The sequence below is a fragment of the Drosophila guanche genome, unplaced genomic scaffold (assembly GCF_900245975.1).
Source record: "Drosophila guanche unplaced genomic scaffold, DGUA_6, whole genome shotgun sequence".
NCBI classification, from domain to species: domain Eukaryota; kingdom Metazoa; phylum Arthropoda; class Insecta; order Diptera; family Drosophilidae; genus Drosophila; species Drosophila guanche.
In genome coordinates this window covers 6,636,752-6,664,200 of record NW_022995750.1, presented here as the reverse complement: position 1 = coordinate 6,664,200, position 27,449 = coordinate 6,636,752, and the positions used below count along the sequence as shown (strand labels likewise).

General features: G+C 40.6%; 7 protein-coding genes across 8 annotated transcripts; 3 read left to right on the top strand and 4 right to left on the bottom strand.

Annotated features, from left to right (window-relative positions):
- Window positions 1-2,774: 2,774 nt before the first annotated feature.
- On the bottom strand, window positions 2,775-7,529 carry LOC117586370 (cecropin-C). 2 transcript variants are annotated; one of them, XM_034276397.1, is made up of 3 exons: window positions 7,356-7,529; window positions 7,206-7,293; window positions 2,775-2,810 (listed from the first exon to the last, which is right to left on the bottom strand). In XM_034276397.1, the coding sequence occupies exons 1-3, from the start codon at window positions 7,452-7,454 to the stop codon at window positions 2,806-2,808; spliced, it is 192 nt and encodes a 63-aa protein (XP_034132288.1). In that variant the 5' UTR covers window positions 7,455-7,529; the 3' UTR covers window positions 2,775-2,805. The 2 variants fall into 2 exon arrangements, with proteins under 2 accessions (XP_034132288.1, XP_034132287.1); XM_034276396.1 differs by lacking the exon at window positions 2,775-2,810 and having other exon boundaries at window positions 7,109-7,293.
- LOC117586372 (cecropin-C) lies at window positions 5,112-5,555 on the top strand. The gene is made up of 2 exons (XM_034276399.1): window positions 5,112-5,310; window positions 5,373-5,555. Exons 1-2 carry the CDS (start codon window positions 5,212-5,214, stop codon window positions 5,463-5,465), a joined length of 192 nt encoding a protein of 63 aa, XP_034132290.1. The 5' UTR covers window positions 5,112-5,211; the 3' UTR covers window positions 5,466-5,555.
- Window positions 7,530-9,366: 1,837 nt separating the features above from the next.
- On the bottom strand, window positions 9,367-9,780 carry LOC117586371 (cecropin-C). Its single transcript, XM_034276398.1, has 2 exons — window positions 9,607-9,780; window positions 9,367-9,544 (listed from the first exon to the last, which is right to left on the bottom strand). Exons 1-2 carry the CDS (start codon window positions 9,703-9,705, stop codon window positions 9,452-9,454), a joined length of 192 nt encoding a protein of 63 aa, XP_034132289.1. The 5' UTR covers window positions 9,706-9,780; the 3' UTR covers window positions 9,367-9,451.
- Window positions 9,781-10,523: 743 nt separating this feature from the next.
- Window positions 10,524-10,958, bottom strand: LOC117586558 (cecropin-C). The gene is made up of 2 exons (XM_034276721.1): window positions 10,764-10,958; window positions 10,524-10,701 (listed from the first exon to the last, which is right to left on the bottom strand). The coding sequence occupies exons 1-2, from the start codon at window positions 10,860-10,862 to the stop codon at window positions 10,609-10,611; spliced, it is 192 nt and encodes a 63-aa protein (XP_034132612.1). The 5' UTR covers window positions 10,863-10,958; the 3' UTR covers window positions 10,524-10,608.
- Window positions 10,959-11,982: 1,024 nt separating this feature from the next.
- On the top strand, window positions 11,983-13,070 carry LOC117586547 (proteasome subunit beta type-4). The gene is made up of 3 exons (XM_034276709.1): window positions 11,983-12,203; window positions 12,274-12,775; window positions 12,835-13,070. Exons 1-3 carry the CDS (start codon window positions 12,052-12,054, stop codon window positions 12,985-12,987), a joined length of 807 nt encoding a protein of 268 aa, XP_034132600.1. The 5' UTR covers window positions 11,983-12,051; the 3' UTR covers window positions 12,988-13,070.
- Window positions 13,067-14,508, bottom strand: LOC117586550 (uncharacterized protein CG1161). Its single transcript, XM_034276712.1, has 5 exons — window positions 14,353-14,508; window positions 14,029-14,282; window positions 13,858-13,966; window positions 13,658-13,783; window positions 13,067-13,378 (listed from the first exon to the last, which is right to left on the bottom strand). Exons 1-5 carry the CDS (start codon window positions 14,419-14,421, stop codon window positions 13,223-13,225), a joined length of 714 nt encoding a protein of 237 aa, XP_034132603.1. The 5' UTR covers window positions 14,422-14,508; the 3' UTR covers window positions 13,067-13,222.
- A 319-nt stretch (window positions 14,509-14,827) lies between these two features.
- LOC117586553 (stromal cell-derived factor 2) lies at window positions 14,828-15,921 on the top strand. The gene is made up of 2 exons (XM_034276716.1): window positions 14,828-15,015; window positions 15,136-15,921. Exons 1-2 carry the CDS (start codon window positions 14,955-14,957, stop codon window positions 15,723-15,725), a joined length of 651 nt encoding a protein of 216 aa, XP_034132607.1. The 5' UTR covers window positions 14,828-14,954; the 3' UTR covers window positions 15,726-15,921.
- Window positions 15,922-27,449: the final 11,528 nt, after the last annotated feature.

Genomic DNA, 27,449 nt, shown 5'->3' with positions numbered 1-27,449 from the left:
AAAGTTGCTGTTGCTGATGCTGATGCTGTTGATGTTGCTGGCAGAGCTGTGCGACTGATGAATCGACAATCAAAAGAGTGAGCTTTTATAGTGCCTTGTCTTCCATCAGTACAGCGCTCCAAGCTCCAAGCAATGCTGATAACCCGCAGTCGGGGATTTTGTCTGGGGAAAAAGTTCAGGAGTGGGCCCGACTCAGATAAGAATCCCCTTAGACATCTGGAAGCTGGTAAGCTAAACTACTTTAGGTAAGCGGACATTCCATTTGTATTTCCATTGAGAATGGTTTAGGGGGAACAACATGTCTTCATGCATATTAATCATGTATATTAAGGTCTTTAAGCGTTTTATTTGACATACAAAACTCGTGGATTGAAAGGGTTTTATTATTTGGATGTAGAGTTAATTATTTTGATGTCCGAATATTCCAGGACGATCTCGTCCTTCTCGCATTTCTACAGCAGCTAAACACTGATTTTAAGTTAAGTACATCTACAAGCGGGCGATAATGTTTCTTTTTTAATATCGAAGACTAATATATGTACGTCTTTATGACGCCGAAAGGGACTGTCGTACGCATTGCAAGTGGTAGAAAGTTCAAAATAAGACGGATTTTTAAAATGTTCCATTGAGGAGTACCTAATGATTAGCCATATATGTTGTACCATGCGACTGGTACATAAATGTGTGCAGAATATTTTTTCATAACTATAATTAAAAACTATAGTTTAAATGGTTATGGGTTTACGCAATATGTTTATTAGTTTTAAGTAAATTTAATTCAAACCTCTGTCACACCGGGAAAAAAATTCCCTTTTTAATAACACTTCACTTGTATTTGTTTGATAGTTTAAATTGTTAGACGGACTTTGCGAAGGAACTTTTCTGATGAATCATCGCCCTTCTAGAATATGGAANGAGTACCTAATGATTAGCCATATATGTTGTACCATGCGACTGGTACATAAATGTGTGCAGAATATTTTTTCATAACTATAATTAAAAACTATAGTTTAAATGGTTATGGGTTTACGCAATATGTTTATTAGTTTTAACATTTAAATTAAGTTTGGAGACAGTGTGGCCCTTTTTTTAAGGGAAAAATTATTGTGAAGTGAACATAAACAAACTATCAAATTTAACAATCTGCCTGAAACGCTTCCTTGAAAAGACTACTTAGTAGCGGGAAGATCTTATACCTTTTGAATTGTCATTTGCTCTTCCCTGCACACTCTGCGAAGAATGAAAATATGGTGGCACTCAGTTATACATCTGCACCTTAGCGGTTACTTGTCAAATTTATATTTTTTCTTCATCTATCATCTACATCAACAACACTCACGCCAACACGCTCCTTTAGCTCGCCACCCTCCCTTAGAGCCACACACTGCAGAGTCAGGGCAGAGACGCGGCAGAGACAGAGACGTGTCTGCGCGAAGCAGAGTGTGAATGAGAGAATGTGCAAAAAACAAATATAAGCTGCGGGACGGGGTGGGTTTAGCCACTGCAAATTAATTTCTTCATTGTGGCTATAATATAGATCCCAATTTGGTGATCTGATAGATGTGGGCATTCCTTACGNCGCCAACACGCTCCTTTAGCTCGCCACCCTCCCTTAGAGCTACACACTGCAGAGTCAGGGCAGAGACGCGGCAGAGACAGAGACGTGTCTGCGCGAAGCAGAGTGTGAATGAGAGAATGTGCAAAAAACAAATATAAGCTGCGGGACGGGGTGGGTTTAGCCACTGCAAATTAATTTCTTCATTGTGGCTATAATATAGTTCCCAATTTGGTGATCTGATAGATGTGGGCATTCCTTACGAAATGGAGTTTTTAGTTTTCTTTTATCTTCAAAATTGTAGACGGGGCGAGGCGTGTGATCATATAACAGTCTGGATGCAACATTTGGTGGCTCCAGCTCCTATAGTCTCTGAGAACTAGCCGACAAACAAGACGGACAGACAGACATGGCTCTATCGACTCGTCTATTGATGCTGATTAAGAATATATATACTTTATGGGGTCGGAAACGTCTCCTTCTGTGCGTTACATACAACCGTTATTCCCCACAAATACAATATACCCTATTTACTCTTCGAGTACACCGGGTATAAAAACAAAGAGTACCATAAAACTTAAATTTTGCTGAATTGAGATGGCGTTCACTGCAAAGTTCATGAAACGATATGTCAAAAAAGTNAGACATGGCTCTATCGACTCGTCTATTGATGCTGATCAAGAATATATATACTTTATGGGGTCGGAAACGTCTCCTTCTGTGCGTTACATACAACCGTTATTCCCCACAAATACAATATACCCTATTTACTCTTCGAGTACACCGGGTATAAAAACAAAGAGTACCATAAAACTTAAATTTTGTTGAATTGAGATGGCGTTCACTGCAAAGTTCATGAAACGATATGTCAAAAAAGTACATTTTATGTTTACTTGTATTTTATTGAGTTTATTGACATTTAATTTAGTTTGTCTACGCCCATATGTTCATAGATGAATTAAATTTAAAATCGATCGAAATCATGCGAGTATGTATGTATACTTAGACGCTGCTTAGTGGCTATATACGTACATATGTATGTAAGTACATATACTAGATCAGTATCTGTAGTTGTGTCGATAGGCCATGTCTGTCTTTCTGTCCGCCCGTCTGCTTAAACCCCAATTAAGTAATTAATTAATTAGGCAAGATACTTCATTTAACGTTTTTTTAATTCTAGTAAATACAAAATTAAAATTAAAATAAATAAGTTTAAAAGTTAGGTGTCGGGTGTAAAATTAATATCATGTTCATCCTCTGGCTGTCGCTGCCACATTGGCGGCCTGTTGAGCAATTCCCACAACCTGAATTGTGGCATCTCTGGTGTGCTGGCCAACGCGTTCCTATAATAGAGAATTATATATTTTAGCTTCTATATNTTTTCATAACTCGCAGACGAAGCATTACTCGCTTAAGTGCCTGAAAATATTGAAATTTTTTAAGCAAAGCGACTTGAATAGTTATTTGTAACTAAAAACACTTACCTCAATGGTTCTATCTTCAATTGGCTTTATATCCGAATCCAAAGATTTCAGTGTGTCCACATTTAATTGCAACCGGAACCTAATCAAATGATCCACAATTTTTTTGGGATTGGGCACCTTTAAGTGGCCTAGTTAAGTATTACAAACAGGACTGGACAAAGGACTGGAAATACATATGTATTCCGGTACCTCGAGCTGGCTGCTAGCCACCCAATAGCAATAATCTTAAGTCTTATAATCACGTTCACATCCATCTCCGAAGTACGGTGAACCCAATACAATATAAGACATATTTTATTAATAATAAAGAAGACATCGACAATGTAATAGAGTATTATAATAATTATATAAACTATTACATTGTCTTTGTCTGTGTGTGTCTTGCCCGTAATAAATTCTGATCTCTCTTAGCTTACTCTCCAGCCACTCACATTCCTCACATACTCCCAAGTAGATGGAACGCTGATGACGCGTCGCGAATAAGTATGATGGATCATCCGGTCTGAATGGGGGGAACCTGCACTTCATGAAAGTGATTCCAGCTGTGGATTTCTTTATCAGCACGTTTCTTCTCTATCAATTTCAGTTCTGGTTGCCTGGACCTGCTCTGGTGATTCCCAGTCGAGAATTGGGAGCTGATTGAGGCAAAAAGTTCCCCTGGCTGCTATCAGTTAAGCAACGGCAAGATGTTCAAACATTGTCACAGCTACCCATTGTCTCCCGGTAGACTGACAAACATCTTTATGACGAATAAGTGGGGGATAAGGGCTTCTTCAACGACGTAGTTGTTAATGATATGCATAAGCTTGACCAATGATGTATATATCCTGCCGTAACTGTTTCAAAAGTCAAGTGGCACAAAATTTATAAAAAATTGTTTGATACATGATTTTTGATAGTTATTTTGGGAAAAATATTAGGCTAATAAATAAAAAAGAGTATATAACCCCAGACAAATATGTTACTCAAATATACTATATATATACAAATATATATATTACTATATATATAACCTATATATATATACCTATATAAGTAGGTTCAAATTAATCGACTGCAATTGAGATAACCTTGAATGAACTATTTTATATTAATAAGTGCTGCTGGTTTAATTCCTGAATACCAATAAATTCGGAATAAAAATCAAATTTATTATTATTTTATTATTATTATTTTATATATTATTTTTGATTCCCAATGCATCACTTAGGCTACCTACCGATAATTGTTTAAAATATATTTTATTGATATTTGATCAGCTGTGTACATTTATAAGGCAACATTTGCTTTCTTCGGCGCACAATACATTTTTCCGCTTTAACCGAATGGCTTGTCTTTTTGGTTTTAATTCACTTTAAGGAATTGGAAAATAGTGGGATAAGATTGCAACCGCACCTAAACCAGACTGAAACGATTTAAATCTACCTAAATTCCACTCCATTCGATTTATTTTTGCTAGTGAAGTTAACTGACTATGTAATATTACAGTTTAGACCACAACACCAGGGAACTTTTAACAATATACCGTTTTAGAAATTTAGTCCGAGATCAGAATAATTTGAAACATTTTTCTGAGTTTTTCCCATTTTACATTCGACTAAATTTTAATATTATTACTATAATCAAAGATTATTCAATGCATCAACATATGTACATATATCTGTTTCTTCTTAATGTATGTAAACGAAGAGAATAATTGGGATTCCAGCTCCTTCAACTAATTATTACTTTTAACTAAACATCACTTGACACTTCAATTTATTCTTGTTTTAATTTTTACCATCTATTGTCGGCACGTCTGCTGTTGTTCGCTGCTGAACTGAAACGCTTCAGACATTTAATAATTACTTCTACTTAAGAATAAACACTATGCATTTTCCCTCTTTCCCGCTATAATTTCGAATCTCTCTTAGCTTGCCACGGTACAGCCACCTAGGGGGATTCCGATCTGATCCAATTCCTCTCTTGTACGTTTTTGCCGGAAAAATCCCCGACTGCGGGTTATCAGCATTGCTTGGAGCTTGGAGCGCTGTACTGATGGAAGACAAGGCACTATAAAAGCTCACTCTTTTGATTGTCGATTCATCAGTCGCACAGCTCTGCCAGCAACATCAACAGCATCAGCATCAGCAACTTTTGCTTTAATAAAAGGAATACTCAAAGAATCTCATCATGAACTTCTACAAGATCTTCGTCTTTGTTGCTCTGATCCTGGCCATCAGTGTGGGACAGTCGGAGGCCGGTTGGCTGAGAAAGCTTGGAAAGAGACTTGTAAGTCTAAAACAAAGTCAATAATTAATATAGAAGCTAAAATATATAATTCTCTATTATAGGAACGCGTTGGCCAGCACACCAGAGATGCCACAATTCAGGTTGTGGGAATTGCTCAACAGGCCGCCAATGTGGCAGCGACAGCCAGAGGATGAAGAGAGACAACAGTCTAACCTTAACATATTTAATTTATTTTCGTAGACCTAATTCCTTGAACTAAGTAAATAAAAAACCTTTAACTGAAACTCACTAAAATGTTTAATGATACACCTACATCAAGTCAATGACAAGAGTTCCGTTTGACTAAGATCCTTTAAACAACTATAGAAATATTTCTTCTAGGCGCTTTTTGTCTGTTTGGTCAACCCAAAAGGGTTACACACTTAAATCCATGCTAACCGTTTCAGGTGCAGGTAAAGACAATATAATAGCACATTTAATTGCAAATATGCGAATTTGTTTGCCCCAAGCGGCTCCCAATTCACTGGGAACCACCAAAGCAAGACCAGGGAACCACAACTGAAATTGATAGGGGGAGACGCCCTGATAAAGAAATCCACAGCTGGAATCACCTTCATGAAGTGCAGGTTCCCCCCATTCAGATCGGATGATCCATCATACTTATTCGCGACGCGTCATCAGCGTTCCATCTACTTGGGAGTATGTGAGGAATGTAAGATCGACTCTTTGTGCTTTTTGTTGGAATAAGATTCCCCCGTGAGCAGTTTCATTCATTAATGGAATCATAGTACTATGATTCAATTACGTTGCCACTCATTATATTCCGATATAAATATGATAGGAATAAAGTAATTGAAATATAACTTATATAAAATTTGTAATATTCGTGTTAGAATTAGAGTTTCAGAACCTATTGACAAACGTTCTACTATAAAGAATGTTGGCCTCATTAACCTAACGCTAGTTCGGGGTATCGCTTATGCGTCAGTCAATCGTTCCTGCTTGCCTGCGCTCACACTCATTGAGAAATCCGCGCTTTTTGTTGTACTTTTCGCGGCCAGGGGCCAGAGGCCTGGCCAAACGTGTTTGCTGATTAATCCGTTTCGCTTGTTTCTCAAATGTTTGACGGTTTAACAGAACGCGTTATTTCCCGTACTTTTAATTTTCCTTCTTTGTCTCATTTGGTTGTGGTTTTTGGTTTGACCAAACATACAAAAAGCGGCTGGAAAAAAATGAATTAGATATTTGTAAAGAGCTTCTTTTTTAAGTCAACAGCCCCAGCCTATTTAGCTGGCTGCAAGAACTTGATTTTTTTTTACAAATTGTTGCAGTTTGGCCAAGGATGTCGAATAAGGAACCGTTTCTCGATCCATATACTGGAACTAGGCCAACTTATGATATTAAAGTTTTTTCCTACCGGAATCAAATTGTGGACCAGGGGTGATAGGCCGACACTCCGCAGTCTAAGAGCAGTGGGTTGAAACCCCAGCTGGAACTTTCATAAAATGTATTTTTCGTTTTTTTTTTCATTATTTCAAAACTATTTTTGTCACTATAAAAATCTTTATTTTACGCCCACTAACACATTGCTTTGCCACCCACTCACCAGATGCCCGTAAAACTTGCATTTTATATATCTAGACTTTATATGAACTTATTTTAAAACCAATTAAGGAAAGATTGCAGTCGATTTCCGTCGAAGGGACATCAACTTAACCTCCACGGTAGTTTGGAAGAGTTACAAAGAAACAAAATTATTTTACACATCTCCGTTCCTAAATATGCCAGTATTTCTATAGTTTTGAAAGGAATCTTAGTCAAACCGAACACTTTTCATAGTTTCAGTTAAAGGTTTTTTATTTACTTAGTTCAAGGAATTAGGTCTACGAAAATAAATTAAATATGTTAAGGTTAGACTGTTGTCTCTCTTCATCCTCTGGCTGTCGCTGCCACATTGGCGGCCTGTTGAGCAATTCCCACAACCTGAATTGTGGCATCTCTGGTGTGCTGGCCAACGCGTTCCTATAATAGAGAATTATATATTTTAGCTTCTATATTAATTATTGACTTTGTTTTAGACTTACAAGTCTCTTTCCAAGCTTTCTCAGCCAACCGGCCTCCGACTGTCCCACACTGATGGCCAGGATCAGAGCAACAAAGACGAAGATCTTGTAGAAGTTCATGATGAGATTCTTTGAGTATTCCTTTTATTAAAGCAAAACTTGCTGATGCTGATGCTGTTGATGTTGCTGGCAGAGCTGTGCGACTGATGAATCGACAATCAAAAGAGGGAGCTTTTATAGTGCCTTGTCTTCCATCAGTACAGCGCTCCAAGCTCCAAGCAATGCTGATAACGTGCAGTCGGGGATTTTGTCTGGGGAAAAAGTTCAGGAGTGGGCCCGACTCAGATAAGAATCCCCTTAGACATCTGGAAGCTGGTAAGCTAAACTAATTTAGGTAAGCGGACATTCCATTTGTATTTCCATTGAGAATGGTTTAGGGGGAACAACATGTCTTCATGCATATTAATCATGTATATTAAGGTCTTTAGGCATTTTATTTGACATACAAAACTCGTGGATTGAAAGGGTATTATTTTTTGGATATAGAGTTTATTATTTTGATGTCCGAATATTCCAGGACGATCTCGTCCTTCTCGCATTTCTACAGCAGCTAAACACTGATTTTAAGTTAAGTACATCTACAAGCGGGCGAAAGGGACTGTCGTACGCATTGCAAGTGGTAGAAAGTTCAAAATAAGACGGATTGTTGTACCATGCGAGTGGTACATAAATGTGTGTAGAATATTTTTTCATAACTATAATTAAAAACTATAGTTTAAATGGTTATGGGTTTACGCAATATGTTTATTAGTTTTAAGTAAATTGAATTCAAACCTCTGTCAAAAAATTCCCTTTTTAATAACACTTCACTTGTATTTGTTTGATAGTTTAAATTGTTAGACGGACTTTGCGAAGGAACTTTTCTGATGAATCATCGCCCTTCTAGAATATGGAAAACTTAACAGTAAACGAGAAGGGACGTGTGAGACGCTTCTTACTTTTATACCCGGCACTCAGTTATACATCTGCACCTTAGCGGTTATTTGTCAAATTTATATTTTTTCTTCATCTGTCATCTACATCAACAACACTCACGCCAACACGCTCCTTTAGCTCGCCACCCTCCCTTAGAGCTACACACTGCAGAGTCAGGGCAGAGACGCGGCAGAGACAGAGACGTGTCTGCGCGAAGCAGAGTGTGAATGAGAGAATGTGCAAAAAACAAATATAAGCTGCGGGACGGGGTGGGTTTAGCCACTGCAAATTAATTTCTTCATTGTGGCTATAATAATTAATGATCCCAATTTGGTGATCTGATAGATGTGGGCATTCCCTACGAAATGGAGTTTTTAGTTTTCTTTTATCTTCAAAATTGTAGACGGGGCGGTGCGTGTGCTCATATGGCAGTCTGGATGCAACATTTGGGTGCTCCAGCTCCTATAGGCGCTGAGAACTAGACGACAAACAAGACGGACAGACGGACGGACGGACGGACGGACAGACGGACAGACAGACATGGCTCTATCGACTCGTCTATTGATGCTGATCAAGAATATATATACTTTATGGGGTCGGAAACGTCTCCTTCTGTGCGTTACATACAACCGTTATTCCCCACAAATACAATATACCCTATTTACTTTTCGAGTACCGGGTATAAAAACAAAGAGTACCATAAAACTTAAATTTTGCTGAATTGAGATGGCGTTCACTGCAAAGTTCATGAAACGATATGTCAAAAAAGTACATTTTATGTTTACTTGTATTTTATTGAGTTTATTGACATTTAATTTAGTTTGTCTACGCCCATATGTTCATAGATGAATTAAATTTAAAATCGATCAAAATCATGCGAGTACGTATGTATACTTAGACGCTGCTTAGTGGCTATATACGTACATATGTATGTAAGTACATATACTAGATCAGTATCTGTAGTTGTGTCGATAGGCCATGTCTGTCTTTCTGTCCGCCCGTCTGCTTAAACCCCAATTAAGTAATTAATTAATTAGGCAAGATACTTCATTTAACGTTTTTTTAATTCTCGTAAATACAAAATTAAAATTAAAATAAATAAGTTTAAAAGTTAGGTGTCGGGTGTAAAATTAATATCATGTTCATCCTCTGGCTGTCGCTGCCACATTGGCGGCCTGTTGAGCAATTCCCACAACCTGAATTGTGGCATCTCTGGTGTGCTGGCCAACGCGTTCCTATAATAGAGAATTATATATTTTAGCTTCTATATTAATTATTGACTTTGTTTTAGACTTACAAGTCTCTTTCCAAGCTTTCTCAGCCAACCGGCCTCCGACTGTCCCACACTGATGGCCAGGATCAGAGCAACAAAGACGAAGATCTTGTAGAAGTTCATGATGAGATTCTTTGAGTATTCCTTTTATTAAAGCAAAAGTTGCTGATGCTGATGCTGTTGACGTTGCTGGCAGAGCTGTGCGACTGATGAATCGACAATCAAAAGAGGGAGCTTTTATAGTGCCTTGTCTTCCATCAGTACAGCGCTCCAAGCTCCAAGCAATGCTGATAACCCGCAGTCGGGGATTTTTCCGGCAAAAACGTACAAGAGAGGAATTGGATCAGATCGGAATCCCCCTAGGTGGCTGTACCGTGGCAAGCTAAGAGAGATTCGAAATTATAGCGGGCAAGAGGGAAAATGCATAGTGTTTATTCTTAAGTAGAAGTAATTATTAAATGTCTGAAGCGTTTCAGTTCAACAGCGAACAACAGCAGACGTGCCGACAATAGATGGTAAAAATTAAAACAAGAATAAATTGAAGTGTCAAGTGATGTTTAGTTAAAAGTAATAATTAGTTGAAGGAGCTGGAATCCCAATTATTCTCTTCGTTTACATACATTAAGAAGAAACAGATATATGTACATATGTTGATGCATAGAATAATCTTTGATTATAGTAATAATATTAAAATTTAGTCGAATGTAAAATGGGAAAAACTCAGAAAAATGTTTCAAATTATTCTGATCTCGGACTAAATTTCTAAAACGGTATATTGTTAAAAGTTCCCTGGTGTTGTGGTCTAAACTGTAATATTACATAGTCAGTTAACTTCACTAGCAAAAATAAATCGAATGGANCTATGTCTGTCTTTCTGTCCGCCCGTCTTCTTAAACCCCAATTAAGTAACTAATTAATTAGGCAAGATACTTCATTTAACGTTTTTTTAATTCTCGTAAATACAAAATTAAAATTAAAATAAATAAGTTTAAAAGTTAGGTGTCGGGTGTAAAATTAATATCATGTTCATCCTCTGGCTGTCGCTGCCACATTGGCGGCCTGTTGAGCAATTCCCACAACCTGAATTGTGGCATCTCTGGTGTGCTGGCCAACGCGTTCCTATAATAGAGAATTATATATTTTAGCTTCTATATTAATTATTGACTTTGTTTTAGACTTACAAGTCTCTTTCCAAGCTTTCTCAGCCAACCGGCCTCCGACTGTCCCACACTGATGGCCAGGATCAGAGCAACAAAGACGAAGATCTTGTAGAAGTTCATGATGAGATTCTTTGAGTATTCCTTTTATTAAAGCAAAAGTTGCTGTTGCTGATGCTGATGCTGTTGATGTTGCTGGCAGAGCTGTGCGACTGATGAATCGACAATCAAAAGAGGGAGCTTTTATAGTGCCTTGTCTTCCATCAGTACAGCGCTCCAAGCTCCAAGCGATGCTGATAACGTGCAGTCGGGGATTTTGTCTGGGGAAAAAGTTCAGGAGTGGGCCCGACTCAGATAAGAATCCCCTTAGACATCTGGAAGCTGGTAAGCTAAAAGATGTCATATGTATTTTCATTCAGTTGATAATAGTTTAGGCGGAATAACATGTCTACATTATATACAAATATTAACCCGTAAGGAATTTTATTTGAGGTCAAAGACGCGTTGATTGAATGAAGAGTTTATTATTTTTATGTCCATTCCAGTTCAGAAAGAAAATTTAATTTAAACCTCTGTCACACGAAAAAAAAGAATTTTTTAATGGCACTTCGCAAGTTTTTTCTTGTTATTAGACCTGGTACTTATTTATTCATATCATTGTATTTAATATTCTGCAATTAAATTTCAGAATCTAGCTTTTTCTGTCCACCCCGTGGACTAAACACCTCCACTAAAAATGTATGAACAAAATTAGGTCAATAAGTCAAAGAGTCCTGTACAAAATAAAGCCAAGGAAACAACACTATTTTTTCAATGCTTCCTCTACTGAAAACTTTTGAATGGTACTTAAGCGATTTTCAAAAACCTCAGCAAAAAATTGGGAGAAGATTTTAAGAGCCTAAAAATAGCACTACTCAACACTAGTTTGCCACTTCGAACCAAACAAACTTATTTGATAGCTAGAACAGCCATATCTTTGCAGCACTAGCTAGTAACTGAACACGTTTTAGTTGCATTCATTTCATTTTAAGCTTTCAATTTCCAAATTGATACTTGTTTAGGTATTTTTATCAATATGTACTCTTAAAAAACTAATGAAGTATCTTAAAATAAATCATTTTTGTCTTTATTTATTGTCTTTATCTATTTAAAAAAAGAGAAGCCACATTTTGGTATATATTTGAGTGACAGCCGGTATATTTTGTTGATAAATCCACGGTCACACTATATACAACACTCAATTTGTGCCCGTCATTTTCAACAATTTTTTTGCTTTCAAACAAATATTGTTATAAAAAACAAGTAAATTAAAATGTTGAACAACTACAACAGCATTGCCCAGCCTATGTGGCAGAATGGACCGACACCCGGCGCGTTCTACAACTTTACCGGTGGCCAGCAGCAGACCCAGAAGTTGCCAAAAGAGCTGACCACAGCAGGCCCTTTCGGAACAAAGCGCAGCACGTAAGGCGGCATTAGCTAAAGGAAATCCACTTAATATTTACCTATCTTATGCCAACTTCCCACTTGCTAGCTCTTCTATTACCACAGGCTCCTCTGTTCTGGGTATACGCTACGATGGCGGCGTCATGATTGCCGCCGACACACTGGTCTCGTACGGCTCTCTGGCACGCTACCAGAACATTAATCGTGTTTTTGCAATCAACGATAGCATCATTTTGGGTGGCGGTGGCGACTTTGCCGATATACAGTCGATCAAGCGCACCATTGACCAGAAGATGATCGAGGATCAGTGCTACGCGGATGGCATTTCCATGAAGCCCAAGGCTCTGTCCAGCTGGCTGACGCGTGTTCTCTACAACCGTCGCTCGCGCATGAACCCCTTGTACATTGATGTGGTTGTGGGTGGCATTGAGCAGGATGGCACCCCTTTCCTGTCTAATGTCGATTTGCGTGGACGTGCTCATGAGGACTATGTGGTGGCCACCGGATTCGCTCGCCATTTGGCTCTGCCCTTAGTGCGCGAGCGCAAGCCAAAGGACCGTGACTTTACAGCCGAAGAGGCCTTCGAATTGGTACGTCTAAGACTGTTATATTCTCGAGAACTGCATGATTGCAATGCTTTTGATTCTAGATACGCAAATGCATGGAGGTACTCTACTATCGTGATACCCGCAACATGGCCCAGTACACTGTCGGCGTCTGCAATGCCACCGGCACCACCATAGACGGGCCCTGCACAGTCAGCGAGAACTGGTCCTTTGCTGCCACCATTAAGGGATACTAGGAGTGAAACTCCTTCAGCCTATAGGATGTATAATTTAAGCTTGTGGCGGATTTTCGATGAATAAAAATTACTTTTCCAATCAACAGTTTGATTTGATTACTGTAATATATTTAAATAAATTGGGGCTAAATACATGATAATTTTGATCAAACTAATGAGTGGCCAATATGGTTTACTGCTTGGAATACATGTCTTAAGTCGCCTTCGCTGCTAATCCAAACACTTGCTAATTTGTTCAATTTAGCATGGTGTGCCTGTCGTAGATGTGTCGTCGTTGCTCTCGCACTTGTCGCTTCCATTTGTCCTGTTGGTGACCGACGCGATTCAGGACATTGGCTCTGGCGCTCAGCTCTTGGTTAGTGGCGGCGGGCAGGGGCGGTGTCGGCTCATCCTGGGGGACAGAAGAGGTTAAAGATTTTAGCATTAGTTGTGGATGGATTGGTGTGGAGTTAAGGAAACTCAATCTGTTGGTTAGTTGTGTCGCTAAGCAAAATGTCGCTAAGTAAAAATGAAACAAAAAAGGTTCGCAATTAAAATCTATTCAAATGTGTGGTGCTTCTTTATTGTCAACTAGCTCAGCCTCATCATCATCATCATCGATGATCTCAGGGGCTGTGACTAGTAGACTATACTGTATGCCTGCATATTTTTTAGAACGTTTGCTATGTACATCTTCATTGGTGTGCTCCTGGTAGTTGGCCTTTACGCGCTTATTCAGCAGTGGGTCCAGGCACATCAGGAAGAGCATATATATCACTAAAATGGATATAATCCAAATCACAATGATGACAACGACCTGTGGATGGGAAACGCAGTCAATTAGAGGGTTGTGGGTGTTGGTTGGTTGAGGGAGATGTTTCACCATGCTACCTTTATAAGTGTCGTGTTTCGCGCCACATGGGCGCACTTGCACTCGGCGCAGATGGGCATCTCCTTGCCATTGGCATCCAGACGGGGAAGCAAAGCCCCAGCACAGACACTTAATAAAAGAATTGAGATTAGAGATCAAAGCATATTGAGTCAAGAATGGTATTGCATTACCATTCTGCTGCTGGGGTCGCTGTGCTGCTGGCGTTGGAAGAACTATGGCCAGGAGCAGGCGTTATAAGAACTTTTGGTGGCGCCGAGGCCGTGGGAGCAGGAGTAACAACAATTTGTTTGGGTGATGGACCACTTGCTGCTCCTACTGCTCCAGCTATCGCTGCTGCGCCCGCTGGTGGCAGTGCACCTCCTTGGCCGGCGTTGGTGCTGCTGCTGCCACCACCCAATGGTAGGGTTTGTGATGCACTCTCAGCCTTTGTTGACGAAACATATAAGTGGAAAGTCATGTGATTCTCGCATTACAAACTGGTTTTAGACACTCACCCATGTCACGCCAACTAAATAACATATCGCCAGTAACACAGCGTAGATTAACAAGCGCTTGTGTGCCATTAATTTTTGTTTAAATTCAATTTTCAATTTTCGCTTTTATTCAGTTTTTTTGGTGAAAATTGCGTTTAGGGATGATTTGATTTTGTATAGCGATATCTATTTTTGTATATTATATTTGTAGTCTATCGATATTTTTGTGATAGATATTTGAATATGCCGCGCCACTAACCGATGCAGTGTACTGTATAATTGTGCAATTCAACCTTTCCCAAAAAAAGTATTAATGGCTTATTATGGACTCATCTAGAAAACAAAGTCTGAAGACTATTTCATATAGCGTTTTTGAATATATTTCCTTCAGGTATCGATTTAATCTATTCGATAGCAATGCTCGAGAAGCATCGGCAAAGATTTTAGCCAATACATGTGCACCATCTCTAAATGTTTCTAGTCGATATATTCACACATCGATAAATATCTTACATCCCTAACTTTGTTTGCGTGTTCAACGCAAAAAATTGAAAATTTGTACAAAACAATTGTTACTTTAGATATATATAACCTCAGAAAGAGAGGAAAGACAAGGAAGGAGGATGCTTCACACGTTATTGTTACCCGTACTGGCCCTGATTAGCTGCCTGAGCAGCAGCACCGGTAAGTTTTGAGAAGAAGCCGCAGAGTCGGCGTTTATGTGGTCTTCTGTGATTGGCCACGCCGCCCCTTTACAATGCAGAACTTATTGATCTATTATCTTTGCTTCATCTGCGACTATAGCTACTCAAAGCAATGTGGTGACGTGTGGCTCCATACTAAAGCTTCTTAACTCCGATTACTCCTTCCGGCTACACTCACACGACGTTAAATATGGCTCTGGATCTGGACAGCAGTCAGTGACGGGCGTGGAGCAAAAGGAGGATGTCAACAGCCATTGGATGATCAAAGCGCAGTCGAACGAACTGTGCGAACGGGGAGAGCCCATCGCCTGTGGGTACACCATTCGTTTAGAGCATTTGACCACAAAAAAGAACCTGCATTCGCATCACTTCTCGTCGCCACTCTCTGGCGAACAGGAGGTGTCCGCCTACGGCACGGACGGTGTGGGCGACACCGGCGATCACTGGGAGGTGGTCTGCACGAACGACAAGTGGATGCGCGATGCACATATCCGGCTGCGGCACATTGACACGGGCATGTACCTTGGCATGTCGGGACGTTCCTACGGGCGACCCATCTCCGGCCAAATGGAGATCGTAGGCCTGCACAGGCCGCAGCATGGCACGCGCTGGACCACGGCGGAGGGTCTGTTTATTGTGCCGAAGGATAAGGATCACGAGCACGAGGAATACGCTCACACCGAGCTGTAGTCTCATCCCATGACTGTGACTGCCCCATTGCCGCCGCATCCTACTATTAGTTCATTAATTTATAATTTAGTGGAATTTGTATGTGAAGCGAACGCGAACGAGAAAACGAAACGAGTTCAATTTGTATTAGACCATCAAATCAAGAAACAAAACCAACAAATTAAATTTACTTAAATGCTATCACGGGAATTTCATATTTAAATGTTTGAACATTTATTAAAGGAATAAATTAAGGGGCGTAAAATGGCTTGGAGTGCTTGTGGAATTGTGTTTGTTTTGGTGCAAGTGTAGACCGATTCGAAGTAGCCTTCACACTCAACACAAAATTCCATTGTGTCTTGGCCAAAGAATGCAAATGCACACCTAGTTAGCGGTAAGCTTTGAGTGTCCAACGAATGCCCTAAAACTGACACGAAACTCTGTCGCTGCACACCTCCGGAGACTACAATCTGAATGCGGAGCATCTCTGAATGTCTCGTTCCATCGTCCCTTCGTCTCGGCATTGTTTCTATTTGCATGCATAAAACAATGGAGCTTATTCCGACCATACATTGTGTAAGCTATGTAAATACATTTTACCATTGGTCTCCGTTCCGCCCCACTATCGCCACGTCCATTATCTGCTTGTCTGTTTTCTGTTTCTTTTGTTTGGGCCATTGTCAACGCTTTCTCTGCTCATCCTGCCACAGCGCTCTACCGCCAGCCCTCGCGCTAAGTGAGCTAAGTAAGGTCAAATGTTAAGAGAACCCAACCCAAAAGAACCCAACCCACACATTCATTTATAGATTCTCATAATCGGGTTGTCCTTGTAACCATTTTGGCATAAACAAGAAGCAGCAGCAAGGATACCTTCTGGAAAGCATGAGAAATCGAAAGAAATATTCCTGAATTTTGCCACGATTCCCTCATCAATTAAAGGGATATGTTTTACGGGTAAAGTTATACTGGGCATAGGTTAAGTACGCGCCAATATGTCGGCAATTTCCAGCTATTTCTCAGAATAACTCTTGGCAGAGTTTCATTAGAATTATCATTTTGACACACACGAGTAAGTATGTATAGATGTTCCATTCATTCAACTGTGTAACGCACTGTCAAAGACAGGTACTAGCGGCATCGAGTGGGTTTTGGTGAGGACGGGGGTATGCAAGGTTTGTGTTTTAATGGAATCATCATTATTGCCACATGCTGCGGCAACATATAATTTAATTTCGCGTCAATTATCTTTTACAGGTGTTGATAATTTCCGTTCTGTGCGTTTATTGATTTACGTTTACCGCGTTAAATGCTCATACACACGCGTGTTGTATAACACATATATTTATACATATATCTGTACATCCTGCCCTACCCATTGCTATCCTTTGTTGAGCCGGGAGACATCCTCCTCCTTCGCATTGTATCCCTTTTTGTATTGTATTTCCTATGTGCCCGTTGATAAGCAGAACTCAGCGTTGAAGGGGAACTGGGGCGGTAGGTGTGTACAACACGTACGCCCTCTTTATCGATTCCTGTTTATCAGCGGGCCCGACATTGGGCATTGTGGCTCCGAAAGGGAGGGGGTCTTTGAGTGAGTGAATGACTGACAGATTGACACAAAATGTTTGAATGTTTCCCTGTTTTTTGTTTGTTTGTTTGTTTTCTTGCATGCTTGCTTGATGGTGTGTGTAATGCTTGCTTCTTCTTGCCCCTTCCGCTCCTCCGCATCCTCCTCTTCCTATGGAGTGTACGTTGCGTATACGCACGAGTGGCTGGCAGAAGCAGGGTGAAATAAATGTGATGCATACTTTCAGGAAGGCGGTGGAAATTTGTTTCTTAAAGTACGTTTCGTACATATGTACATTAGTTTATTAAAAATTCACTTTAAAATACTCATGAAAATATAAATACAAAATGTATTCCACGAAATTTGAGCCATAAAATAGCATCTAATTTATTATTCATATCGTCAAAAATTCTAGGAAATGGCAGACGGCCATTGTCAGAAGCTTTTTTATATTTTCTAGTTAGTTTCTATTTGCTAAATGGTTGATTTAAATCTATGGACACTTTTAATACATTCGGCTAAGAGTTGAAAATCTTCTATTGATTGTGGTTTTAATTACTTTACATAAATTCTTGTATTAAAATATTCCTTGGAAACATGTTTTCCGTTCAATACATACATTTTAATACATAAAATGTCCTACCCCAATTAAAATCCGCTCGAAAAAAGGCATACTTCAATATCTTCGGAGGCCCTTATCCTTACCACAATATGGCAACAAGGCTATGCCCTTGCTTATGCTATGCTGCCTGAAGAGGCAAACAGGAACAACAGCAATAGAAATTTTCAATTAACGTGGCCGCAATGCTATGCCACGCGCCCCGCTAACAATGCGCAAGAAGGATGGCAGCCACAAAAATTAATGGCCAAAACGAAGCGAAAAATTCAATCATAAACAGTTACAGTTACATAACACACACGTACACACGCACTCCCCATCCGAACGTGTACAGGATTCAGTTCTGAATGTGAGTGTTGTATCAGGCAGCCTGCCTGTCAGACAGTCACTCAACCTGCGGCCCACGCAGTCGAGTGAAATCGAGAGGGTACGCACGGGTACTATGCCTGCGTAGTCGAAGGATGAGTGCAAAAGGGAAGGAGGGGGAAAGAGAGAGCAGCAACAAACAGCTGTTTGCAATTTACAAAGACTTCAACGAAGCCTAACGCAAATGGCAACAAGAAGAAGGGGCAGGAGAAGAACAACAGCCACAGCTGAAGCATGATAAGAAAAGTGAAAATATATTACAGCAATACGAGCATTAGATGCCCTATAATTGATTTGAAGCGAGTATGTACTTTATGAAACTGCATTATTAAATTGTGTATGATATTTCTTTGACAGAAGAAAGTAAATCGTTTTAATAATCTTTACAGAGTTGTAATTAAAATGTTCTGCACTCATGGTCCTTCGTTCCTGTCATTGACCTAACGTCCCAAAAAGTCACCACACCCCATAAATACGCTTTAAGAGTATCATTTAAACAGAAAGAAATATAAACTAAATTAATTGTATTGTGAGCGTTGTAAGGCGCAGTGCACAAAATCGTATGGTATAATTAATAAATAATTGCGTGGCGCTGATTGTCTTTGTATAAATATGTTCATGCTTATGTAGGTGTGACTGTGTGTCATTGCCTCTTGCTACAGCATAGCAGCATACTCGTGTGTGTCTGTGTGTGTGGGCGGAACCATGGAGAATTTTGCATTGCCAGCGCCCTACGCCAGGGGAATACTCCACGCGCATTTCATGACGCTCCCCTCTATCTCTTCTGTCTGTCTGTCTGTCTGTTCTTCTGTTGTCGCCTCCACTTGTCGTTATCGCTATCGTTGCGCTTTCTCACTCTCTATGGGTGTCTCCCTCTCTCTTTTGCATACAGTTTCTTCTACGCACTTAACATTGAAAACCGAAAACAAGCCCCCAAGTGGAAAAAGGCAACAACCAGCCAGCAACAACTACAACATCAGCTCTCTCTCTCTCTCGCGCGCTGAGAGCCTGCGCACTCTCCAACAACAACAGCAAGTTCACAGGGAGAAGGAGAGAGAGCAGGAGGACAGGGAGCATCGGACGGCAGGCATACCAAGGTGCCTTTTATTTAAGGTGATCCAACTAATTTCCAATAGTGTATTATTCATTTACAGCATATGTAAGTCTCAACTTAAAGGGGCTTGGAATGCAGAAGAAGCACGCAGGCAAATTATATTTCTTGGGTGCAATCGTTGACAAAGGCCTTACCTTATACGAATGCACCTTGAAGCAGGCATTCCAACTGTTAACAAGACAGAGAGCGTGATATGTCCCTACATATAGAATTGTGATAGTGAAAGTTTGATGCCAAATAGCAACAAAGAGCCAACAACAATAGAGTGAAATTTTTGAAGTTTACAGAACGCTGTTAGATAACAGCAACGCCGAACAGTAGGCAACGGTTCTGGTGGCAAGGAAGCTTAGAACCCAACAAAACTGTTAAAACAGCCACAAAACGGTCATTATAATGTCTAAGCAGCATTCTTAAACGATCCCGTTTAAAAAGAATATCCAGGAATATCCAAACAGATAAAGTTTTAGTGGGAAAACGGACGAAAATATAACGTTCAAAGCTAAATATTGCAGCCGCTTTATGCCTCTACATTAGCGCATACTGATAAAATCTAAGAATTTTGTCACTGTAAAAATGTAACATTACGATAAATGGATTCCGCTCTGCTAAACTGTTAAAATCAAAGCCACGGGCGTGACAGAGGCCGCAGGACAGCGAGAGAGAGAGAGAGAGAGATAGGGAGCGTGGCTACTCTCCATAAATGGTCTCCTTCAGTTTTACTCTCTTTGTTTGCTCACTCTGCTCTCTGGTATGGGACTGTGTGCGGACTTTTGGGTTCTCCGACGTAAATACCGTTAGCGCAGTACATCGTGGACCGTGGAGCGTGCAAGTTTGTGCAAGCAGAACAAAAGCCGTGCAATTCGAACCGAACAAGAGACCAACAAACATCTAGCAAAACAGAGAAAAATAGACAACAAAAAATAGAAGACAAAACAGCAACTAAACAAACAAAAGACCCATAAACCCCTTTATCCCCTTCGCCCGCCGCCACCCACCTCGAAAACCCGATAAAAACAAAATGGCTGCCTTAAGGGCATAAAAAAGTAGCAAAAACAAAACAAAAAAACCAAAACGTGAACAAGCAAACGGTCTTAATATTTTTGTTCAGGAAATTTGTAAAAGTTTTTCTTCGGCTCAGCTGTGTGTTACATAAATCTCGTTGAATGTGTGCGTGAGTGTGTGAGTGGTGCCCCTCCATGCGTGTGCGTGTACGTGTGTGTGCGCGACTAACGGTACAAAACAACAGCAGCAGCAAAAGCAACCAATTTTTAGAATAGCAACTCCCCGAACTTCTTGATTTGCGTGCAAAATCAGTACGGTTTAGTCCATTTTCGGTTCCATTACAAAAGGAAAATCAGTTTTGGGTGTCAATTAAGTAATAGTTTGTACTCAATATTATAACGCATACGCAGCGGTTGACAGAAAGCAGTACGATAATAAAGATAAACAGCAACAGATCGTACATCCACACTCGAAGCAATGTAAGTGTGTAAATCAAATAAAATGCCCAACAGTGTGTGCCTTCGATGTATCCATGATTCAGGCAGAAAAAGTTCAGTCACTGCTGTATCTGCATAGCAATGTATTATTTATTATTATTATTATAATCCATATTTAAGATGCCTGACCTCGCCCATTCAATTTCACGAGTAACTGACATTGAAAGCCGGTCAACACTTTTGCTTGTCTGGGGAGGCGAGTCTGCTCCATTTAAAGTTTCAGTTTCAGTTTTGGTTTCAATTTCATTTCATTTTGCCCCATTAGCTGGAACATGTGTAGCAATTTCCCACCGTGCTATATTTTCCACCACATTTATTGATTATTGGCGGGGGCTTGGTCTGGGCCAGGGCTGGACGGCACCCTACCCCCCCCCCCCCCCCCCCCCCCCCCCCCCCAGCCTTCTGGTCAAGTCAATTGCTTGCAAAATTTAATAACCGCACACTTGGCATTTTGTGTTTTGTTTTGTGCCTCACGTTTGTTAATTTCTCTTTCTTCGCTCTCTTTTTCCTTCCTTCTCTCTCTCTCTCTCTCTCTCTCTCTCTCTTCCTGTTCCTAATGTTCCATCTACTTCTCTCTGCCGTACTCCCTCTTTTGCTGTCTCTTTATTGCTCTTTCCTTTGAGCCGTCACCCACGCAGTTGACTCGTTATTTTATTTTTTGTCCTGTCTTTCCCACTTTTTTCTCCATACTTTTTAGGCTTTCTCCTTTCTTGCTCTACTGCTGTCTCCAATTTCCACCTTTTTTGTGCCCTGGCCTCTGACCCGAAATGGGCAATATCATGGTGAATCGTGAATAGAGGGGATCCGGCTTGAATATCTTATGTCTGAAAGGCAAGAAACTGTATCCCCAAAGAGTTTGATTGATTTGTGGCAGAGTCCAAGGGTCTCTCTGGCCTTGGGACAAATTTATGTGCGGCATGGTCCAGCAGTGCCCGCAGACATCTCTAATGATTATCATCTGTCACTGCAACGAATTGACTTTGGGATCAGGTTGGATGAATATTTCAAGAGATTGATTTGCGACAAAAATTAAATGGAATAACGAGTTTATACGGAGGTTAAGAGGGGGTGAAGTTAATAAGACTGGAAGACGATGAAATGCACAAATATATTCTAATCATGTATACTCTTTAGCTCGACCAAATCTTGACCTCTCCCATGGGTTTTCGATTAGAAAAGCAAATGGGTTTTATTTTTATTTATGCTACACTTCTTGGATGCTCCTTTGCTGCTGCTTTCCCCCTATTCTCAATTTCATTCTCCTTACTACTCTTTCTGTCTCCCCTTTATAAATTTTGCCACTTCTGTCACATTCCCCTGTTTATATTTCTGTTCGAAAACGCATGTACTTCTGGTCCGCTTTTCCTGCTGCACGCTTCCTTTTTGTCGGTTTCCATTGTTGTTACGTATACGTCCACGAGCATTGTATCCTGCTGATGCTTCCTCTCTGCATTTGTGTGTGTGTCTATCGGTGTGTCTAAGTGTTATTACTTGTATATTGGGTTGTGTGTGTCTGTGTCTGACCACCCACGAAGAAGACAAAGTCCCCGTCATTTCCAGGACACATTTTCGCTGCCTGAGTTTGCCCGCCATTTCATTTGTTTTCCTGTTTATTGCCTTTGGTTTTTGCTCCTCTTCCCATGGCTCCCCTCCACTGCACTGCAGTGCTTTCCCTTCAGCAGGATTTCTACTTGAAGTATTTTAGCCATTTGCTGGTCAGCCATCATCAGTCAGCAGCAGGGAATGAGAAATGAGCAGGGGTTTGTATGGCGATGCTGGAAGCAATTTCCTTCGAGTGTCGAGAGAGACTTGCATTGCCATCGCATTACTTTGTAGCTCTTTGTGGCACAAAACTGAGACTTATAGTTCGTAAAGATGCTGGGTTGATGCTCCCAAATATGTTGATAGCTTAGAGGAGGGATAGTTTAAGGGATCATTGGCTCACACCACAGAGATTTCCATTACAGAAACCAGTTTGGGATGTTATGTACTTACATATGTACATGTGTATGTATGTACATATATCTTATGCATGTGCATATGACTTTTGCAATTAAACTATCCGAAACACCTTCAACTGAAACTGTCCTCAGTTATCGATATAATATAAAAGTGATTATTATATTACTATTTTTTTAGACAATTTTCTGACAAGATATCTACAAGTTAAGTTATATGTATATGTCTGCACTTATATCATTGGACATTGACAGACATTTTCTATGCCAACAGATCTAAGACAAGATGTCTTGGAGACGTCAATTAAAATAAATAGTTGCAGCCTCCCATCATACTATACAAATCAGTTTAGGGACAATAGATTTGATGCTCATTCCTGGCCAAACTTTTAATGAAGAATTTGGCTTAAAGGCTCTGCATTTTGCATTTTTATGGCCAGTGAGCAAATAAAACAATAGTTGCCCCAAATGAGGACCCAGCCCAAGGCGCCGTTTGACTTGATTTGATTCGCTTTCCTGGGGCTGTTCTAACGCTGACATTCTGACATTCGCTTGAGGTTTGATACATCCTCGAATCCGTCGAACCCAAAAGTTGGCGGCACACACACACACACACACACACACTCGTAAAACGTGAAAACCCAGCAGCAAAAGTGCGAGTATACACAGAAAAATTTGCCTTGGCGTGTGCACCGGGGCCAGAGCCATGGCTAAGGATGGATGGTATGGCAGGATGAGGGTCAGGCGCTTGGCCATTAAACTTGGCCAAAATGTCAAAGCTAATAAAAAGTTTGTTGACATTATGTGTAGAGAAAATATGTTCCGGCTCTGTATAGGGATTCCTTTTTCATGGCAGTGCTTCCTCTAAACTTCAACTCAATTATAATGCGTAACTTTGTTTGCTTGGCGGAGAGAAAGTACAGCCAAAATAGGTTAAAAGAGATGAGTTGTTTTGTTTATTTTGGAGTAACTTAAAAAGGTTATAGGCAGGAAAAAACAATCCAAACAATCCTAAACTCTTTTATTTCAAAGAAAATAACCAGATAGCATGGAATTTTGCAAGTTTTATTGGATAAAAAAATATATTTTTAGATCTACAAGAATGCAGCGCCAATTCGCATGTGTTGCTTGATTCATAGCTCATAGCAGTCTGGAGATCTTAAACATCAGCTGTTCATTTATGTATTCAGAGGCTCCACTGTACTTATTTGGCAATGAGCGAGGCAATAATCAATGCTTCGGTTAACAGCAGCACCAGACACATTAACAGACTACCTAATGTTAACAGCTGCTAAGCTAACAGCATGCGCATTGCCTAACAGAGCGGCAGAGAGTGCTTGAGCGAGAGAGAGGCTCTCCATACGAGGCAACAACACAACAGCCGCACAGCTGTTTTCTGGCTGCGTTGCGTGCTTTTGTCCTTGACAAGGTTTTGTTTTTTCCAAACATGTTTCATATTCTACACAAAAGTGCAAAAGAGATGGAGAAAGAGAGCAAGTGGAGGGAGAACCATGGAGCTAAAGAGACAGCGAGAGAGACCGAAAGCGTGGGAGAGCACACAGCTTTACCGTTAGCTCTGCCTGCGTCCGTGTGTTCATTCACTAAAAAAGAAGAAGAACGAAGCAGAAAAAAACACACAAAAACTTTTTCCAAGGCGGAAACGCTTTGCGTGGGTGTGCTGTGCGGTCTGTCTGTCTGTGTGTGTGTGTGTTCTGTCTGAGTGTTTGAGAGTGTACATACGTGTGAGTGTGTGTGCTTTTGTATCTTCCATTTGCGTGCAAAATGCGCATAAGTTCTGTGAAATTCCAAAATTGCTTAATAGTTACGAAGAAGACAGTGAAGAAACCGCAAAACTTTCACTGCTTGGCCCATTCACCATTCTTCGGGGTCACTTTTCATACCCATTAGGTTTCTATAGGGTATATTATCAGGGTACAGGGTATCTAATTATGTACATACTATATCAAACTACATGAAATATAAATTTCGTTGTATCACCATCGGATCCATATCCATAAAGCCCTACTCGTATATGATTTGATTGCTGTACAAATATCGGACTGTATATCCTTTATCTACCCGTTCATACATTGCCCAGAATATATCTCTCTCTTTCCTAAAGTATCCCTTAGCCGTAATCCGCTCATACAGGATTATTCCTTGGATTTTGTTATGACTTTTGGGTGACTTTTGCCAAGACTCAAGTGTAATTGCGTTGACCCATTACTGAACCCATTCACAGATCGCGCTTTTAATTGTCATCATTTTCATTTTAATTGTATGGCACGTGCCGTGGCCTTGGCACCCACCCAACCCACTCCCCGCTGTCTCCTGGCTTTCACCCATTCAGACCCACTTTCGCAGACTTGCACCCATTGGATCTACATATCTGCCACCTTATGCCACCCACTTGTCGTAATATTTTATGGTCCCTGCAGGAAATTATTTTTATGCGTACGTTAATTAAAACGTTGATAAATTGGTGACTCCACGCAGACAGAGCCACGAACATGATATAGCACAGGGTGTGAGCCAGAGTGTAGGTAGAACGAATAATAAAAGCGAAATTGTGAGGCACTAATTGGGATTCGGATTCAACGATGATAAATATTCTTAGTGGTTTTCATCTACTATAAGATCTAAGATCTAAGATCTAAGAGAATATTTAAATAGTAGTACCTGCAACCTTATTTATTGGTTGATTTATTTCAAACACAATTCCTTTTATTATCTCTCCATTTTCTTCAAAGAATAACTTGTCAAATGGCTGAAACGCACTACTTGTGCTCGCATTTCAGCAGAATTTTATCATGAATAAGTTAGAAGTTTCCCCCTGGAACTCTTCACTGTGTCGTATCGTGTCGTACACTGTCCCTTGGCTTGACATCTCTTGGCAGCTTTTGCTAGCCATGGCTAATTTCTTGAACATTCAATGCATAACTAACTAACTAACGAACGAACCAACGAACCGAACCCATGCGCTGTCTAAGCAGATACTATGGTAAGCACTGCGTATGCCTGATGTGCAGGGGGCTGGAAGAGCTTCAGCCGTAAGCCTGCCATTAAAGCCACTTGTAATGCGCTTTTGTTATTGCCTAATACCTGTCCTCTCGCTTGTCTCTCCCTTTGGGGCGTACAAATTGCAATTACGGATGCAGCGGAATAATTGACAGAGAGAGCCCCCAAACATGCAGATGGCAGAAATGGAAATGCAAATGAAAATTGCGAAGCTCGTGGGGCGGGGATGAGAGCCATGTCAACATCGGGTCTAAGTCTCTCAATGTCAAAGCATTAGTTCTATTGTTCAGTTTTCTGAAGACACTCCGAGGACTGTCCTCTCATTAAGTGGTTGCCAAGAGAGAGGAGCAGGACAACCATTGTTGGTTGTCTCTTTGGCATTAGACGAGCTAGATCCCTAGGCATGGAGGTCCTTGTTGTAATGTTAAATAATGAGCCAAAGTGCTTGGCAGAACGAACAGAGGAAGGCTAAAGCCGTAGGGCAAGTAACACATACGCGACGGTGTACTGAAATTGCCTGCTCCCTGGCCTGCTAATCCCCTTAACATGACGGTATATCCTCTGGTTAGCTATTGACCCAGTTTACTGCCAAATATTTTGATCTCTCTCTCTCTCTCTCTCTCTCTCTCTCTCTGTTAGTCTAGTATTTTGACTTGCTCTTTCTATCGCGGTAACAACTTAATTGGTTTGATTTTGTTTCGTCGCTCTGTCTGCCGCCAGCCAATTGATTCTGTCATGAAAACCGAAAAAAACGAAACATTCCACGCTCGTGTCGATGTAATTTCTGCCATATCCCAGTCATAGACCGCACCTACACCTCCTCCTCTGTGGATTCTCTTTGCAAATAGTATCAGCCGGAAGCCGTACAAATATTTTGCTGCTTTCTGCAATGTTGTTCCTGTTCCACTTGAAATTTATGCGGATGCTTGTGCCGGATGGTAGTTATATTCGGGTGGCTAATGGGGGAAAGGGAGTGTGGAATCACCTCTTGGGGACTACTACATGTAGCCAACAAATTATTTTAAAATAGGCTCTTACAGTTAGTTTCGCATTAATAAAGTTTTTTCTTTATAGATCCCTTACTTCTACCACTCTGGCTCTAGAATAGCTTGAAAACCAATAGAAAATATACTGCCCATCCAAGTGGAATCCCCATTAAACTCTGAATTGAAAATGCAAACCCGACTACGCTGCGAGTAATCCCTAAAACGTATTCCGAATCCACTTTGGTCTGGGCTCATTCAAGCCAATCCCAGGGCATTAGCTGCTTGATCGCCCATATCCATGTGTCATTTCCATTCCCCTCTCTGCCCATAGAGGTCCTGCGAGAACAAAAGCCACATGACAGGAGAATGGGACTCGACTCTATTATAGGCATAAATTACATTTGCCTGAAACCAGAGCAGAGGAGAGAATAGTCCTGTCCTGTGCTGTCCTGCACATGGTTCAGTTTATGCAGCTGCTCGACCTCTCCCCTGCTCTCCTCTCCTCTCCGCTCCGCACCCATCACTCTTTTCATTTCTCTGCCTTTCCGGGCCGGGCTCTGTTTCTGGCTAGAATTTCCGATTTTCCGCGCTGTCAATTCCATTACGTATGCGCCCTGG

Bases quoted from the DNA above. Each gene is read 5' to 3' on its own strand.
- LOC117586553 (XM_034276716.1), top strand. From the start codon at position 14,955: ATGCTTCACACGTTATTGTTACCCGTACTGGCCCTGATTAGCTGCCTG. The intron at 15,016-15,135 runs GTAAGTTTTGAG...CTGCGACTATAG, and splicing joins CTGCCTGAGCAGCAGCACCG to CTACTCAAAGCAATGTGGTG.
- LOC117586558 (XM_034276721.1), bottom strand. From the start codon at position 10,862: ATGAACTTCTACAAGATCTTCGTCTTTGTTGCTCTGATCCTGGCCATC. The intron at 10,702-10,763 runs GTAAGTCTAAAA...TCTCTATTATAG, and splicing joins GAAAGCTTGGAAAGAGACTT to GAACGCGTTGGCCAGCACAC.
- LOC117586370 (XM_034276397.1), bottom strand. From the start codon at position 7,454: ATGAACTTCTACAAGATCTTCGTCTTTGTTGCTCTGATCCTGGCCATC. The intron at 7,294-7,355 runs GTAAGTCTAAAA...TCTCTATTATAG, and splicing joins GAAAGCTTGGAAAGAGACTT to GAACGCGTTGGCCAGCACAC.
- LOC117586371 (XM_034276398.1), bottom strand. From the start codon at position 9,705: ATGAACTTCTACAAGATCTTCGTCTTTGTTGCTCTGATCCTGGCCATC. The intron at 9,545-9,606 runs GTAAGTCTAAAA...TCTCTATTATAG, and splicing joins GAAAGCTTGGAAAGAGACTT to GAACGCGTTGGCCAGCACAC.
- LOC117586372 (XM_034276399.1), top strand. From the start codon at position 5,212: ATGAACTTCTACAAGATCTTCGTCTTTGTTGCTCTGATCCTGGCCATC. The intron at 5,311-5,372 runs GTAAGTCTAAAA...TCTCTATTATAG, and splicing joins GAAAGCTTGGAAAGAGACTT to GAACGCGTTGGCCAGCACAC.
- LOC117586550 (XM_034276712.1), bottom strand. From the start codon at position 14,421: ATGGCACACAAGCGCTTGTTAATCTACGCTGTGTTACTGGCGATATGT. The intron at 13,967-14,028 runs GTAATGCAATAC...TCTTTTATTAAG, and splicing joins GCGACCCCAGCAGCAGAATG to TGTCTGTGCTGGGGCTTTGC. The intron at 13,379-13,657 runs GTACATAGCAAA...TCTGTCCCCCAG, and splicing joins AGGAGCACACCAATGAAGAT to GATGAGCCGACACCGCCCCT.
- LOC117586547 (XM_034276709.1), top strand. From the start codon at position 12,052: ATGTTGAACAACTACAACAGCATTGCCCAGCCTATGTGGCAGAATGGA. The intron at 12,204-12,273 runs GTAAGGCGGCAT...CCCACTTGCTAG, and splicing joins TTCGGAACAAAGCGCAGCAC to CTCTTCTATTACCACAGGCT. The intron at 12,776-12,834 runs GTACGTCTAAGA...TTTTGATTCTAG, and splicing joins CCGAAGAGGCCTTCGAATTG to ATACGCAAATGCATGGAGGT.